This window comes from Engystomops pustulosus, chromosome 5 (assembly GCF_040894005.1).
Source record: "Engystomops pustulosus chromosome 5, aEngPut4.maternal, whole genome shotgun sequence".
Taxonomy (NCBI): Eukaryota; Metazoa; Chordata; class Amphibia; order Anura; family Leptodactylidae; genus Engystomops; species Engystomops pustulosus.
In genome coordinates, this window is record NC_092415.1 from 110,392,447 (window position 1) to 110,409,911 (window position 17,465).

At 41.5% G+C, this 17,465-nt stretch overlaps 1 protein-coding gene across 4 annotated transcripts in view; it reads right to left on the minus strand.

The window, feature by feature from the left end:
* The window catches only part of ICE1 (interactor of little elongation complex ELL subunit 1), a 107,427-nt gene that overhangs the window by 42,175 nt on the left and 47,787 nt on the right, over positions 1-17,465 (minus strand). For 3 of the 4 annotated variants that reach the window (XM_072152912.1, XM_072152913.1, XM_072152911.1), the window contains exons 14-15: positions 14,339-17,465; positions 7,257-7,425 (exon numbers count right to left, since the gene is read on the minus strand). The exon at positions 14,339-17,465 is cut by the window's right edge and continues 527 nt beyond it. In XM_072152912.1, coding sequence (XP_072009013.1) covers positions 7,257-7,425; positions 14,339-17,465 — 3,296 coding nt within the window. The remainder of the gene's footprint in view (positions 1-7,256; positions 7,426-14,338) is intronic. The other variant, XR_011855809.1, reaches the window with a different exon arrangement.

Here is a 17,465-nt window from a genome sequence, read left to right on the forward strand (position 1 = left end):
GGATTTTTCTGCCAAAACGCCAGATCACCTTGGGAGGCAATATCCAAGCGGTAATGTCTTGCAAAGGTTGAGGAACTTGACCACGTTGCAGCACGGCAGATCTGTTCTAGAGATGCACCTCTTTTCTGCCCATGAGGCTGCCAGAGCTCTAGTAGAGTGTGCTTTAATATTTTCCGGGAGGGAAATGTTTGCGGACTTATAGCAGAGAATGATAATAGACTTCATCTAGCTAAAGTTGCCTTGGAGGCTTTGCTACCTTTATTTTTCCCTGCGAAATTTATCAACAAGTTTTGGTCTTTCCTCCAACCCTGTGTAGCTTCTAGATAAAGGAGTACACATCTTCTAACATCTAAGGTTTGCCATCTTCTCTCACAATCTGTTCTAGGGTGTTAACAGAAGGAGGGAAGGACAATTTCTTGTGTACGGTGGAAATCTGAGACTACTTTTGGAAGAAAAAGGAGGTCTAGCTTAAGGACTATTCTGTCCTCTAATATTTTTAAGAAAGGATCTTTACAGGAGAGGGCCTGAATCTCGCCTAGTCTTCGGGCTGTCGTAATGGCTATCAAAAAAGAGGTTTTTAGGGTAAGATTTTTTATGTCATTTAAACTTAAGAGGTTCGAAAGGAGGCCCTGTGAGATGGTTTAAAACTAAGGAAAGATCCCAAGGGGGCACCCGATCTTTAACCCCTTAACGCTCTGCGCCGTAACTCTACAGGGGTTTTTGCATTTTGCAGAAAACCCCCACCACTAATAACCGCGGTCGGTGCTTGCATCTTTTTAACGATCGCCGCGCCCCCGAACGTCATCGGGGGGCGGCGATCGGTTGCCATGGTAGCCTCGGGTCTTCTTTTGACACGAGGCTACATGGCTTCCGGAGATTTGTTACAATGAGCCAGTGGCTCATTGTAATGAATGACCTGCAAAAATGCCATATATTGCAATACAGAAGTATTGCAGTATATGGTAGGAGCGATCTGACCATCTAGGGTTAATGTACCCTAGATGGTATAAGAAATAGTGGGAAAAAAAGGAAAAAAAAAAAATTTAAAAAATAAAAAAATTCATAAAATATTAAAAATTCAAATCACCCCCCTTTCCCTAGAACTGATATAAAACATAATAAACAGCAAAAATCACAAACATATTAGGTATCACCGCATCCCAAAATGCCCGATCTATCAAAATATAAAAACGGTTACGGCCGGAGGTGACCTCCGAGGCGGGAAATGGCGCCCAAATGTCCGAAATGCGACTTTTACACCTTTTTACATCACATAAAAAATGAAATAAAAAATGATCAAAATGTCGCACAGACCTCAAAATGGCAGCGATGAAAACGTCGCCTCATTTCGCAAAAAATTACACCTCACACATCTCCGTGCGCCAAAGTATGAAAAAGTTCTTAGCGTCAGAAGATGGCAAATTTTTTTTTTCTTTTTTGTACACATTCGTTTAATTTTTGAACATGTGTTAAAACACAATAAAACCTATATAAATTTGGTATCACCGCGATCGCACCAAACCAAAGAATAAATCCGAGGTGTTATTTTGAGTGCACAGTCAAAGTCGAAAAAACTGAGCCCACAAGAACGTGACGTTTTTTTTTCAATTTTTCCACATTTGGAATTTTTTTCCAGCTTCGCAGAACACGGCATGTTAAAATAAATAACATTAAGGGAAAGTAAAATTTGTTACGCACAAAATAAGGCCTCACAAGGGTCTGTACACGTAAAAGTGAAAAAGTTATGGATTTTTGAAGTTGGAGAGCGAGAAATGAGCAGAAAAACCCTGCGTCCTTAAGGGGTTAATATATGGTCTGATACGAGAACAACCCTTGATAAATCTCTTAACCCACTGATGGTCTGCTAGAGGGAAGTTGAGGAAAACGCTCAACGCTGAGATTTGGACCTTTAGGGTACTGGACCTAAGACCTAGAGAGGACCCCGATTGTAAAAAGTCTAGAATCTGTGCCAGATTTGGGGAATTCTGAGAGGGAGGATGATCCCCACACCAGGAAGAGAATTTTTTCCAAATTTTTAGATAGATGGCGTTGGTTACTAGTTTTCTACTTGCTTTAATGGTAGCGATTACTTCACTAGATAGTCCCCTGGCTGTCAAGAACGTCCTCTCAGGATCCAGGCTGTGAGTTTTAACTGATGTATGTTCTGGTGACATAATGGACCCTGTGTAAGAAAATCCTGACGGAAGGGAAGAGGAAGGGGAGTGACTATAGTTTCTGAACTACCGGAAACCAGCTTCTTTTCGGCCAGTAAGGAAGCAATAAGAATCAGTAAAGCATGTTCGGTCCTTAATTTTTGTAGTACCCTGGGAATCAAAGATATAGGGGGAAAGGCATAAACTAGACCTGTTCCCCATGGTTGGCTGAAGGCGTCCAGGCCTACTGGAGAGCCCTTGGGACCTAGGGAAAATAATTGGCCCGTTTTCTTGTTTTGGTGAGTTGCAAATAGATCTAATGCAGGAGTCCCCCAAAGAGAACAGATCTCTCTGAAGGTTTCCGGGTTTAGAGTCCATTCGCTTGGGTCTAAAATGAATCTGCTCAGAAAGTCTGCCTCTATATTTTCTGTCCCTTTGAGGTGAACTGCCGAGAGGGAAAGGAGGTGGGATTCTGCCCACTTGAAGATCTGACTGGACAGGTGAGACAGGCTTTTTGATTTCGTACCCCGTCTGCGAAGGTATGCTATAGTTGTTGTATTGTCGGACAGTATTTTGACATGTTTTCCTATTGTGGACTTGGGAACTATTTTGAGAGTCTCTAGGACTGCTTTTAATTCCCTGAAGTTTGAGGACATGGAGAGAGTGGATTCGTCCCACTGTCCCTGAAGATGCTGACCTGGAAGTACTGCTCCCCAACCCTTTAGACTTGTATCGGTACGGATAGTGAGGATCGGAGAGGGGTTCCACCAAACCCACGTTTTTAAGTTCTGGGAGTTTTTCCACCAGGTGAGAGAATGCTGTACTTGATAGGGAATCCTTACCCTGCAATCCAGATGTAGTGGGTTTTTGTCCCAAACCCGGATTGTCCAGGCTTCCATAACCCTCGTATGATTCTGGGCCCATGCTACACATTGGATGCAGGATGTAAGGAGACCCAAAAGACTTAGGGCTTCTCGGATCCTGCAAGTATTCTTTCTCTGAAAGAGACCTATGGTTTGTATCAATTTTAAGATCTTCTCTTGTGGTAGGAAAGAGCTTTGTTTTACTGAGTCTAACTTTACTCCTAGGAATTTTTTCGTTCGTTCCAGAGTTAGATTTTTCTTGATTCACTATCCAGCCCAGATACTGAAGAAACTCCAGGGAAATCTGTGGCTGGGCTCTTAATTCGGACTCTGTTCTGGCGACTAAGAGCAGATCGTCCAGATATGGTACGATCACAATGTTCCTCATCCTCAGATGGGCTACCACTTCCACCATTATTTTGGTGAAGATGCGTGGAGCAGACGAAATTCCATATGGCAGAGCCCTGAACTGAAAGTGAAGGATTTCTCCTTTCGGTGAATGTATCGCAAATATGAGAAATTTTTGATGGTTTTGCCAAATGGGGACGTGATAATACGCGTCTTTGAGGTCTATTGTGCATAGAAAATAATTTAAACCTAGAGGTGTCGCTGATTTCACTGACTCCATCTTGAATCGTTTGTAACTGATAAATTTGTTCAGTTTCTTTAAATTTATAATTAAGCGATAAGAACCATTGTTTTTTTTTTTACTAAAAATAGAGGGGAATAAAAGGCTTTTTCTGATTCCTGAACTGGAACAATCACATTCATACGACATGGGGGGGGGGGGGGGGAGAAATTCTATTTTGTAACCTGATTGAATGATCTGACGAACCCAGGGACTTGGGGCGATTTCCACCCATTTGGTTAAAAAATAAGAACCTCCCCCACCCCCCCACTTGTTGGTCATTGTTTTTTATGTTTTTGGTCGGGGTTAAAGAGGTAACCTCGACCTGCCCCCTTTAGCGTAGCTCCATCTACCCGTTTTTCCCTTGACTCTGAATGGAGTTTTATTTTCTCTAGAGGGACGAAAGGAAAAAAAAAAAAGGGTTTTTTAGGGGGAGGTTTACTAACCGGAAACCCCTTCTTTTTATCAGCAGCCTTTTCAAGGATCGAATCCAGCTCACTACCAAATACAAACTCTCCCTGAAAGGGAATTCCACACAGCATGGTTTTTGACTTGACATCGCCTCCCCATTGCTTTAGCCACAAAGATCTACGAACCGAATTTGTTAAGGCTGCTTCCTTAGCTGAAAATCTTAAGGCCTCAGCAGAGGCGTCGGCTAGGAACGCAGTAGCAGATTTTAAGAGAGGCATAGACTCAATAATGGATTCCCTAGGGGTCTTATTTATCAGATGGGATTCTAATTCAGAAAGCCAAAAGAATAAGCTCCTAGCTACCGATGTTTAATGATGACGTTTCCCATGCCCTTTTTAAAAGAGCATCAGCTTTACAGTCTAAGGCAGTGATGGCTAACCTATGGCACTGGTGCCAGAGGTGGCACTCTGAGCCCTTTCTGTGGGCACTGAGACCACCACCAGAGAGGACTCCAGGTATCTTCCTGCAGTCCCAGACAGCCCAGGACTTGCTGTGCACAGAGGTATTTTAAAGTGACAGCTGTACCTGGGACTATTTTCTGCTTTATTGGTGCCCTCAGGGTGCTGGTATCAATGTAAGCGGTGACAGAGAAGGGAGTATAAATCAAAATCAAATTTCTGTGTTGGCACTTTGTGATAAATAAGAGGGTCTTCGTTGTAGTTTGGGCACTCGGCCTCTAAAAGGTTTGCCATCACTGGTCTAAGGGATCCTTAAGTTTTGCAATGTCCTCAAAGGGAAGGTCAGTCTTTTTGACCGCTTTTGTGACCTGTACGTCTACCTTGGGAATAGCATCCCATAAGGTATTTTCTTCAAAAATTAGTCTATTTCGAAATTCTTTAGGGATAGATATTCTCTTCTCAGGATCTTTCCATTCATCTAACACTAGATCCTTTAGTGTCCACAACTGGGAAGACCCGCTTCTTTTTATGTTTTAATCCCCCAAAAAGCTCGCTTTGAACCGAGGTGGGTTCTACGATATCTTCAATATCTAAAGTGTATCTTAAAGCCTTTAACAGGTTATCTAGATCCTCAAGAGGAGAAGAGATATTTCGTGTGTCCATGATCTTTATGTTGGACTTCCCCCAAATCATCCTCAAATTTCTCGCTTAGAGAACCCTAGGGGATGTCTGAATCCTGATCCGATGAAGAGAATTGAGCATACCTGATCTTTTTCTTCGGGGGTTCGGGTAGATGTGCGGCAATAGAGGAGGAAACTTCCTCTTTAATTGCTAGTTTTAGATCATCTATTAGGAAAGATCTTTCCTCTCTAAGGACTTTGGTTAAAGGAAACCTACCACTTGTAGTGGCAGGTTTCTGATGGAAATACCAGGCACCAGCTGAGGGTGAGCTGGTGCCGGAGCTTATTTTCGTTAGTGTTTTAAACCGCGGTATCGCGGTTTAAAACACTTTTTAAACTTTATAGCCGGCGCAGGCAGGTACGCGCTCGGCGCTTACCGTGCGCGCGGCTACATAGGAAGTGAATGAGAGCCGCGCGCACTACAAGTGGTAGGTTTCCTTTAAGCAGTCTGGACATAATAACTTTTTATAATCCTCTGCTACTTTAGTATTACATAATCCACATCTTTTAGATGGTTTTTTAGTAGGCCTTTCTCTCTTTCTGTTCTTTTTCCTTAGGCTCTTTCATTCCTTTCCCTAAGGAATAATACATATGATAATTATAAAGAGTATTTACATATGTGTGAGAGGTCAGCCCAGGGCTTGTACTTACTGGTACCAGGACCTGGAACAAGTTAGTTGCTTCGTCTGCCATGTTTTTGTGGAGGAAGCATTTCAGCCACAGTTAGCATATCCCACAAGCTTTTAAATGTGGGGTCAGCGTTCACCTGATGGGCTCCGCCCCCTTCCCTCTCCGGGTAAACCGGAAGTACAACCGGGCACCATCGGGCCAATCGATGTGCCGGGGTTGTATAAATTTTTTGCATCTGAAAGTGCGGGCCTTCCAAGATGCTGCCGGTGGTGCCACCGTGATCAGCGACACCCTGTTATTACGCGGCTTCCGATGGCGCTCCCTGATGACGCGGTTCCCGGTGGCGCTCTGCGACGACGCGGGCGGAGGCGAACAGTGATGACGTGGCCGGCAGCGTCTGGTGAGGACGCGCCCTGGCGGCGCTTGCGCGGTTACCTGCAGAGAGGAGTCCGTCCGCCATAGCGAGACGGCGCCCAGTGGCAACATCGGGGTTCAGGGGAGACGCCGGCACCATCTAGAGGGAACGCGCACAGTAGGGTCTCCGCGTGCCCCTAGAGAACACCAGGCACTCGGCACCTATAAAAGCTACTCACCTCAGGTAAAAACTGAAAAAAATGTTTCCAACCCCCCAGTTTGTCCCAGCATTAGTCTCGCGGGACCGCTGGATGGGAACCGACGGAGGGGGAGAGGAGGGAAGGGGGTGGCCTTTTCCCAACACATAAAGAGTGTGGAAGCGGGCTAAAATTTAAAAAAATATGTTCATTTCTCCGAATCGGAGAGCCTCTTGCAACCTATACCGCGTAGGGACAGGAAGACACTGGTGTTGGGTGCTAGGGAGGAGCCTTTTAACCTCTTGTAACTTCCTGTCCCTCCAGCAACCTCCAGGTGGGGCCGTCATGAGAACGTTGTGGAAAAAAGGATGCTATAATCTATAGAAATGAGACTTGGGCGCTTCACTTACGTCACTCTGGCGATTCCGTGCACTTCTTATACTTAATTATGCATGTCGCATCTTTGTTGTGCGTCTCCTCCTTGGACCGAGAGCCGGTGACGTCACTTGGCTCTTCTCGCACAGGTGCAGGCAGAGAACCTCGCTCAACTGCAATGTGTCACAACCGGCTGTGCAAGATTCAGTTTTTGTCCCTAAACAAAATATGTCATGGGATCCGTGGTACAAAGCTCAGAGGGTGGTGTGAGGAGGTCATTTCGGCAGGGATCAAGTGGTAGGTTTCCTTTAAGGGGATAACAATCAAACCTTGGACAACTCCTTTAAGAGCAGAAAAATATTCTGCTTCTCTGGTACTGAAATGTAGTTCATGAGATTGAACTTGGGTACTAGATATTATAATAGTGCTAACAAGAATATTTTTTTTATGATTTTTTTTTTTTTTTTTTTTAAAGAAACTTAAAGCACCACACAAAATAACACCCACCTTCTTTGAGTATGCTATAACAAAGTACTCGTGCTCTTTCAATGTCTCCAAGCTGACGACACAAACCCACATATACTCTGCACAATGCCTGAAGATATGCACTGTCCAATGACTTCTTACCAGATTTAATTTTTTCAAAAAGTACTAGTAAAAACTGATCTGCTAAACCCTAAAAGAAAACAAAATATATTAACTACACATGCATCAAAACAGAGATACACATATAACATAATGGAAAAAAGAAACATTAACATCCGGAAATCTATGGGTTTCCATTTCATGGCAAACAAATATCTGGTCCTTGAAGGGTGTGTTCTCATGTAGGGAATTTATCATATGCAAAATCCATGAAGGACACAGGGTCTTCTTCCCCCCTTTTTGCAACTGGCAAGATGGTACCTAATTTTTAAGATACTCACAGGTCCTTGAGTATCATGTACTATGACCCATCCTGTGGGTAGGTCATAAACACCCTATATGAGAATACCATATTAAAAAGGTCTCAAAATTATGCAACCACACATCTGACCACCACATACCAAATGATAATGTGTCTATTGGTTTAGAAAAAATGTGGCTATTATACATTAACATTCTAAAAATTAAGTACACCCTTACTGCTTCCATTGGCAATAAAAAAGTGGAATCTGTCAGGCACACCACCACTATAACACAGTAGCAGATAAATGAAAAGGCTCCGTTGGAGGTTAGGAGGCAACATATCCCTCCATATCTCTCACACATTGATATATACCATTGATGTATTGGTGTAGCCACTTCAAGAGGACCCGTCACTGCTTACTAAAGTAAGCAGCTCCTAGTGCCAAAACAAACACAGCAGTATTACAAAGCGGTCTGGCGTGTTCATGAGGGGGCGGTCCGAGGGGCTGCCTCTTCCCAGAACGCCCCGCTCGCTCCATAGCTCGGAGGAGACTATAAGTCATGCTCTAGTCACTCATGCACCCCTAATCCCACCCCCTCATAAATACACCGGACCGCTTTGAGAGCGGTCCAGCATTTGTACTGTACTCCGCACCGGTGTTAGATAGCGTTATCGGAGGTTTCCGATAATGCCATCATTGTAACACTGCTGCATTTGTTTTAGTACTAGGAGATGCATACTTTAGTAGTGCCCAATTTCTGGGTGACAAATCCTCTTTAAAAGGGTTAAGACTTCCCAAAAGTGGATTTGAATAGTTTGAGATGTTAAATGGGGTTTTTAAGTTCATGAGCCTCCAAAAGGCACTTCCAATCTGAATTGGTCACCAAAAACGTAACTTTTTTTCAAATCTCTTTGAAATCTGAAAACTTGCTACTAAAACTATAAAAATTCTAACACCCGTAAAAAGTTAGAAAGCATACAAAAAGATGTTATTCTGGAAATGGAAGACATATGGCAAAAGTTTTTAACCAGCTATGGAGCGAGTGGGGTGTTCCGGGGGAAGAGGCAGCCCCCTCGGACAGCCCACTCATGAATACAATGTTAGCCTTATCAGAAACCTTCAACAACTATCCTACACCGATGCGGAGTACAATAGAAGCGCCGGACCGCTCTCAAAGCGGTCCGGCGTATCTATTGTACTCCGCAGAGGTGTTAGATAGCCTTATCGGAAATCTTTGGTAAACGCCAACATTGTAACACTGCTGCGTGTGTTTTAGCATTAGGAGCTGCTTACTTTAGTAAGCAGCTCCTAGTGCCAAATTTCTGGGTAACAGGTCCTCTTTAAGGACGCAGCCAGTTTGTACTTTAACCGGTTAAGGACCGGGCCCTTTCCCGTTTTTTCATTTCCATTTTTCACTCCCCACCTTCAAAAATCTATAACTTTTTTATTTTTACACGTAAAAAGCTATGTGACGGCTCGTTTTTTGCGTAACAAATTGCACTTCATACTTCGTACTGGGAAGCGGGAAAAAAATTCCAAATGCAGTGAAAATGGTGAAAAAACGCATTTGTGTCGTATTCTTGTGGGCTTGGATATAACGGCTTTCACTTCACGCCACAAATGACTCATCTAATTTATTCTTTGGGTCAGTACGATTACAGGGATACCAAATTTGTATAGGTTTTATAATGTTTTCATACATTTACAAAAATTAAAACCTCATGAACAAAATTTTTTTTTTTATTTTGCCGTCTTCTTGTGCTTATAACTTTTCCATACTTCGTTGTATGGAGTTGAGGGTGGTGTCATCTTTTGCGACTTTTGATTATGTTTTCAATGATATTATTTTTAGGACTGTACGACCTTTTGATCACTTTTTATAGAATTTTTAATTTTTTTTTTAAATGGCAAAAAAGTGCCAGTTTTGACTTTGGACGCGACTTTCCGTTACGGGGTTAAACGCAGTGAAAAAACGTTATTATATTTTGATAGATCAGGCATTTTCGGACGCGGTGATATCTAATGTGTTTATGATTTTTACTGTTTATTTATATTTATATCAGTTCTAGGGAAAGGGGGGTGATTTGAATTTTTAGGTTTATTATAATTTTTTTTTTCAACTTTTTTTTTATTTTTACTATTTTTCAGACTCCCTAGGGTACTTTAACCCTAGGTTGTCTGATCGATCCTACCATATACTGCTATACTACAGTATGGCAGTATATGGGGATTTTACTCCTCATACATTACAATGTGCTGATAGCACATTGTAATGAATGGGTTAACCCGAAGTAGCTTCGGGTCTTCGTGAGACCCGAAGCTACCATGGCAACGGATCCTCGGAAAGATGGCGGCGCCCGCCGGCAGCTTTGATCGCGGGTGTTACCGGTAAGCCTTTGCTGCAATATGCAGCAGAGACTTACCGGCTACGGAGAGGGCTCGGCCCGCGAGCCCTCTCCATGCATCGGAACGCGACCGCCGCCGTGAATACACGGCGGGCAGTCGCGAACCGGTTAAGTTTCTGCCCATTATGGAAAAATTTGAAAGAAATTACAATTTTTTCAAAGTATTGTAACAGCGCTGCATTTGTTTTAGCAATTTCTGGGTCATAGGTCCTCTTTAATTCTCTGTCAGAAATGTATTGGGAATTTAAAAATCTCTTTTTTTAAAAAAATTCTCATTTAGTCCAAGAAAGTAAAATTTTAAGAGGGTATTCGAGGTAAAAATACACCATAACATTTTTGGGCTGTTTCCTGACATAAAGATGTCAACTGCTGTTTTGGCGCACAGCACTATGCAGAACGAAATTAGTGCTATTGGAGTTAAGCACCAGTAGAATAGAAAACCCCCAAAGATTACATCATTTTGGAAACTACATCTCTCAAGGAATTTAACAAGGGTTCTGGTGAACATTTTAACCACCAAGATGCTGGCTAAAATTTCATACAAAATGGAATGGTGCAGAGTAAAAATTAAATAAGTAAATGTCTTAAATATGTCATTTTAGTGCCAAATATATTTTTCCCAACTCACGCCACCGCAAAAATCATTATGCGGGTTGTCCCAGGTAGGCAATACCCCATATGTGGAAATAATCTACAGGCTGGGCACAGGGCAGAGCTCAGAAGGGAAGCTTTTGGAGCACCGTTTTCTCTAGATTGGTTTTGGAGTGCCATGTTGTGTTAGCAGATCCCCTTAGTTACCAGTACAATAGAGACCCCATTTTGGATAGTGCACCCTTCAAAGAATATATCTAGGGTTATATGAGCTAACCCCTGAGATGCTGACCCAAATGTAATACAAAGTGAATGCAGTGCAGTGTAAAAATTACTAGGTTTTCTCAAATGTCCCATTTTAGTGCCAAAATGTATTTTGCCCAACTCATGCCACTGGAGACAAACGCCCCCCAAAAAATCAAGTTATCCCGGATATGGCAGTAATCTACGGGCTGGGCACACATCAGGGTTCAGAAGGGAAGAAGTGGCATTTGGAGTAGAGACATTTTTGGCATTGAGAAGCATTTGTAGATGCCCTTAGGGACCAGTACAGTAGAAACCCCTGGGAACTGAACCGATTTTGGAAACAACACCCCTTCATGAATCTAGGGGTTTAGTGAGCATTTTAAGCCCACAGGTTGACCTCTAAGATAATGCATAATGTTTAAGTAAAAAACATCCATTATGTCATCCTGTACTCCTGCCACTGGAGACATACAACCCAAAAATCATTATATGGGTTCTCCTGTGTACGCCAATACCCCATATGTGGCAATAATCTATAGGCTGGGCACACGGCTGGGCCTAGAAGGGAAGGTGTGGAATGTGACATGATGTATAAGCTATGCAGAGTATATCAAGGTAAAATCTAAGTTTCCAGGGAGGTGTGATATATCCTACAACATTCTCTTATGCATATAGGTTTTTCAGGGAATGCATCGGAACAGTAAACGGTTTCCTTCCGAATACTTCTTCCGAGCACACCCTTCACCTTTTTTGTGTACTTCCCTTGTGAGAAGTTTGGGGAACTTCTCCTGGAAAGTGCTGCCCGTTTACAATATGTGTGGCCTCACTGCCACTCCCCCCTTCCTGGTCTCTAAAAAGCAAACGCTTAATTACCACCTCTTGAAATTCCAGGAAAGTTCCTCTCTGGCCTGCACATCAATGTAACACGTATGAATCAGACTGTGCCATCTGCACATCTGATGTGCACAATCAAAGTTTCGTACCACAACCTCGATTCCCGCATGGCGTTATATGGCTTAAGACCGTGGTGCGATAAGTCAACCCCTCCCATGTACTCATTATAATCCAATAAGCAGTCAAGTTTGGGGGTTTCTGTAGTAGTACCTTGTACTGGGACAGGGGTGACCCCATGTCATGTTAAGTAACAGGGCAAGAGAGACGCCCTTGTATTAAAGGGGTATTCAAGGAATCAGCATAATTCATATACAAGTGGGCACTCAAAATATAAGCTAATGTGTTATTAGTTATTATTTAAAATTTTGCTCCCCTTAGCAGAAAATGCTGGTGACATAGGCTGTAATGAAGAATTAAAATGCTACTGGCCCTTTAATCAGTCCGCGGCCCGTTACAGGACAGAAGATGGCCGCTGGTCACATGTCCACATCACATGTCCTGCACCTGCCTGGGCAGGTCATGTGATCACCACTAACGTTTGGCTGTTGTCGGTTGGTTGCAGTGCATCCAGTATGGCCAGTGTTGTGGTGATGGCAGTTACACATCATTACTATGGTAACAGAGCAAGAAAACCTGTTACATCATCACTGGGAGCAGAGCATAAGAGGGAGGAGTAGTTACTGAGAACTAAAGGATCATGGAACTTGTAGTTGCCAGTGGCGACCATCTTAGTGATAACTCCACCTACTTTAGAGAGGCCATAAATTTTGTAAATTATAAAATCAAATTATTAAAGCTGCGTTTTGTGACTAATGACTAATTGAGTATTGTTGTATTCATTTATTTATATCATCATGGGTTTTTGTGTCAGACGTTCATATTCCCGGAATACCCCTTTAAGACAATACAGGATTGCTGGATAGTGCCTGGCTCTTGTGTCTTAAGTTTTTGACCTTGAGCTTTTGTATTCTAGGTTCTGCTCCATTAATTTCTATGGAGCTGACGGAGCCCCAGGCGATCGCCACCAACTACACAGATTAATGGAACAGAACGGTCATGTGAGGCCGTCTGCTCCATTAGTCTGAGGGGCGGAAAGGTTTTTTTTGGATGATGCCACCGTGCGGAGACGCAAAAAAATTACTTTTAAAATAACCACAAGGACCTTATGAAGTAGTGTAATTTCAGAGGTTAATTTTTGTTGACAGGTTCCATTTAATTCACCTTCAGAAAGTATACCACCTCTATGAAAACCAGAAACTGAGGCAGACATCTGTGATGATCTAAGGAAGGGAATTGTTACTTTCAATCTGGGAAGGCTTATAATTCCATTTCCAAAGCATGCTGTGTCCATAACTCTAGCAGTCTACTATTTCTAAAAGTTGGAAATATTATTGTGAATGCAAATAAATTAAATGTAATGATTATGTGAACACTTTTATTGCCTTGTGAAGGCTGTCTTAGGTCATTGACCTCTGACAAGAATAGACATTGTACAACTTTGTGGATGACAGCTGTAGCTGGACTCTGCAAGACTCATCCCCCTCACTAAAGACTATTTTTATATTTAGTTGCACATTTGAGCTTTCTCATCAGCTTTATGTAAAGGACATATATGGCATCCTGTGTTCTCTTATGTCATCAGTCACATGTCTATGTAGATTGTGAGGGGCAGTCCCAGGATTTCACTATATATAATAAAGTTTATTTGAATGCTCTTGGGGGTGGGGGGAGAGGTGGATGGAGCACTAAGCAACAACGTATCACCTGTCTCTCTGTCCCTACTCCCTACCCCCACCATCTCCCAGTGGGATGACTCTGTTCTCTCTGTATGTCTGTCAGTCTCAGTCTCACACCCATAGATAACTTGCTGTTAGCCGCTGCAACAACATTATTCATAATAGAAAATACTTCGTAGCTTCCAGGAGTGGATGTATTATCAAATCTCCCCTAAGGTCAGACCATGCATTGAACAGAGAAAAGGCGCTATACAGGTCTTACTTAGGTGGTATGTTAAATGTTCAAGTTCATACTAACGTTTGATGAAACCCAGCTTGTATGGAATGGTTACCAGAGAAAGCCTCTTTCTGAAAAGAACATTACATCAAGGCTTAATTATGTCATATCTGAACAAAGAACAAAACTAACGGAACAATGTTCTCTGTGACAAGTGGAGATATTGTTTGGCCATACTATATAGAGCCTCTTGCAAATGCCAACTCCGGATCATTACCAAGTGTAGGCATGAAAGTGCTCAAATTACAAGTAAGCAAATATGTGCTTCTCAGCTAATAGAATCTAACTTAGGGATGAATTTTGTTGTTGGCAGCAGGTGATCCCCTGTATTAGTGGTTGTGCAAGCTCACTGCCATAGTTGTGTGCATCTGATGTGACATCTCCATTGCAATCCTGTAAACGAATAGAAAGCAGCAAAGGATGCTTTCTGCCTTTGCCAAAATTTTGTTTGACCCTGGACAACAACTAAGTTATTCAGCAAAGCTTTATACAATATAGCAATATACAATAATGTTAAAAGAAAGGGAAAAAAAAAATAGTTGAGACTTACTTTTCTTGAGGTACTGAAATCATAAATCACTTCTTTCTCCTCATTTCTCATTACTGGAACTTTGGGAATTGCACCAACAGAAACATGGCTCCTAATCACAGGAAAAAGGTCAAAACACAAATCTTCCACTTTTTTTAAAGCACTGGATATAATGTCTTCATCAACAGTACTGTCTTTCACAATATCTGGAAGCGACTCACAGTAACTAAAGTTTTGACAAGATTGATCGACATTCTGTGCATCTAGGTTCTGTATTGGTGTAGGTAAACAGTCCTTAATTCTCTCTGTGACCGTGGGTTCACTGTCAAGCCTTAGTCTTTTGGCACTTTTAGGCATCTGGAAAGCATCTAGAGTTCTTTTATTTACAGAAGTGCAGTCCTCAGATGATAGTGGAGTTTCACAAGGGTTTGTTTTCTCTTTATTGCTTGTGTTTGAATTGCTCCCAGTTTTCATGAATACTGTTGAAGTGGATGTAATGGACTTAAAACCAGTTATCTGGCTCACAGTGGCATTTTGGCCATCTCCAGACATACCTCTGTTCAACTGAACATTACCCTTTAATATATTCAAAGTTCTGGCTCGTGCAGACAATTCTGGATACATAGTATCTAGTATTTTCACAGAATTTTCTTGAACATTACATTTGGAACTTCCATTAGCAGAGACTGGTAATCTTCCTGGCACAGGGACTGCATGTTTTGGAGTGGCAGCACAAAACTGCAAAGGAGAAGATAATATTCTTCTATTTGCCTTCTCAGTTGGGGATGGGGTATTAAATACTGGAGACTTTCTTTTACGCCCATCACATAATGGAGACATCAGAGGTGGGAATGGAGTTCCTGGTAAAGGAGAGAGTAGCTCATCCAGGGGAGATGGTAAAGAGGAACGACTTGAAGACGACATAATGGGTGAGAGAGCGCGCACAGTTCTTGGAGGAGTTGATAACAATGGACCCAGTAAGGGAGGCAATGGTGGACCCATTTCAGATCTTACTTTATTAAGAGCTTCTGGTGAAATTCCAGTGCTGGTGGAGGTATCTGCATTTGCCAAAACAGTTTGCCCTACCTGTACATTGACCGAAACCGTTCCCCCTAAAGGAAGCACATGTGGGTTCTCTTTTTTTACATTTTGAAACTTTGAACATTTCAGTTTGACAGAATTCCCACATTCTTGCAGTTTCCCTGTAGAGCCTCTACTAACTAAACTTTCGGCGTCAGTACAAATATTTGACTTTTGTTTTTGGGTTACTCTGGGAGCAACAAAATCATCAGGTCTACTGAAATTCCAGATTAGATTTTTACCAGGAAGAATTTTTTGACCTCCAATGTCAGTGTTTTTTTTAGCATCATTAGAAAAGTGAATTTGAGCAGAAACCTGTCCATCTGGTTTCTGGAATGAGTTGATATTCTTTGAATTTATATCGGAGGAACTTTCTGAAACATTTACATTACTTTTTGCTCCATTCATTAACCCAGAATCTGAGCAATCAGTCTTGGATGCTGTAGATACAATCACTGCGTTTTTTTTCTCCACTTTTGAATCATCTAAAGGTTCAAATGCTGTATCAACATGTATTTCACTTGTATTGTGGGCTAGTGTAGAAGAATTAAGTTGCTCTATTAGTGCATTATCAAGATTACTCATGGAGGCATCAGAAGAAGTTTTCAATGACTCATTTCTTACAACTGGATTGTTAAATGCAAAACGTGTAATGTTCACCTTACGGACTGGAAAATCATATTCACTTTCACTACTATCCAGAGATTCATCACATTTAGAAGTAGTATCTTTTACAAATTTTTTATTGGAGTTATTTGATTCTGATGGTGTATTAAGCTGTTGTAATGCATCCAATGGTATAATAGGCAATACTTTGGATGATATTTTGTCTGTTACCAAAATATTAGACTTTGAATTTATACACACAACTATGCCAGTCTCTTCTGGAATACTGGAATCCAAATCTATGTTGCACTCTATACTCGGAGTTACTTCTTGACATTGGGTTTTGTTACCGTTTTCCCCATTTTTGTGTTCTTCATCTACTACCATGTGAACTGGACTGGAAAGGACCACAGATTGGAATGGTGCATGACTATGAATAGGAGAGCTTTCATCATTGCATGTAATACATTCACCATTCAGATGTTCAGTAGAAGGTGGACATAAGTGATGATTACATTCAACCAGCTTTGATGAATAGGCAAATTCATCATTACAAGTATCTACCTGTGATGACTGCACCTCTGTTTCAGGTTTTAGAACTTCTGTTGCAGCCGGAGACAGATTTAAATCTTTTGTAGCACAAGATTGGTCACTGGTTTCAGCAGGTGAACTCTTTTTACATAGATTATCCTCATTATGAAATAATGATCTACTGGTCATTGTGTTCACCTTATTGTCAGGTTCAAGTTTGAATAGATTTTCTTTTTGAGGTGAATGTTCTTCTAGAAGGTCTTTTTTAACCATGGTTTTAAGTTGCATTGCTGTAGAATGATTTTCGTTTGTAGATATGGTCATAACTTTTTTTTTTTCCGTTGTACCTTGAACTACTTTGTGAGGACTTTTACTTATTTTTTCTGTAGTTCCAGATATATCCGATATTGGATTCTCCTTAACAGTTCCACAATCTATTAGACATGTTGTATCTGAAAGTGCCGACAGATTACTTCTCTCAGATAAAGATGAGGTCTGCAATAATGTCTCACTTTGCTGTCCGTTTTTTTCTACTGCTTTTATTTCACTTATCGTCTCTACATCAACAGAATTGATTAAACATATATTAACATCATTGGATAAAGTACAGTCTTCATTTGTCAAATTTAGTTTGCAATGTAAATCCATTAATAAACTTGAATTTTCTTTTTCGGTGGAACTTTCTGTTTGCACATGTAACAAAGCTTTTTGGTCACTTTCTAGACTAGCAGTATTAAATTGGTTCACAGATATTGACATATCCTTAATTGTGATTAAACTGTTTTCATCAACTGGATGTTCAGTATAGGGACTATTATTGGCATTGAAGCATCCAAAAGATACACAATTTAAACTGTTATATTGAACCTTCTCCACAGCACCATTTGCCACAGTTAGATCTACAGGATGACAATCATCAGTATTCAGTTTA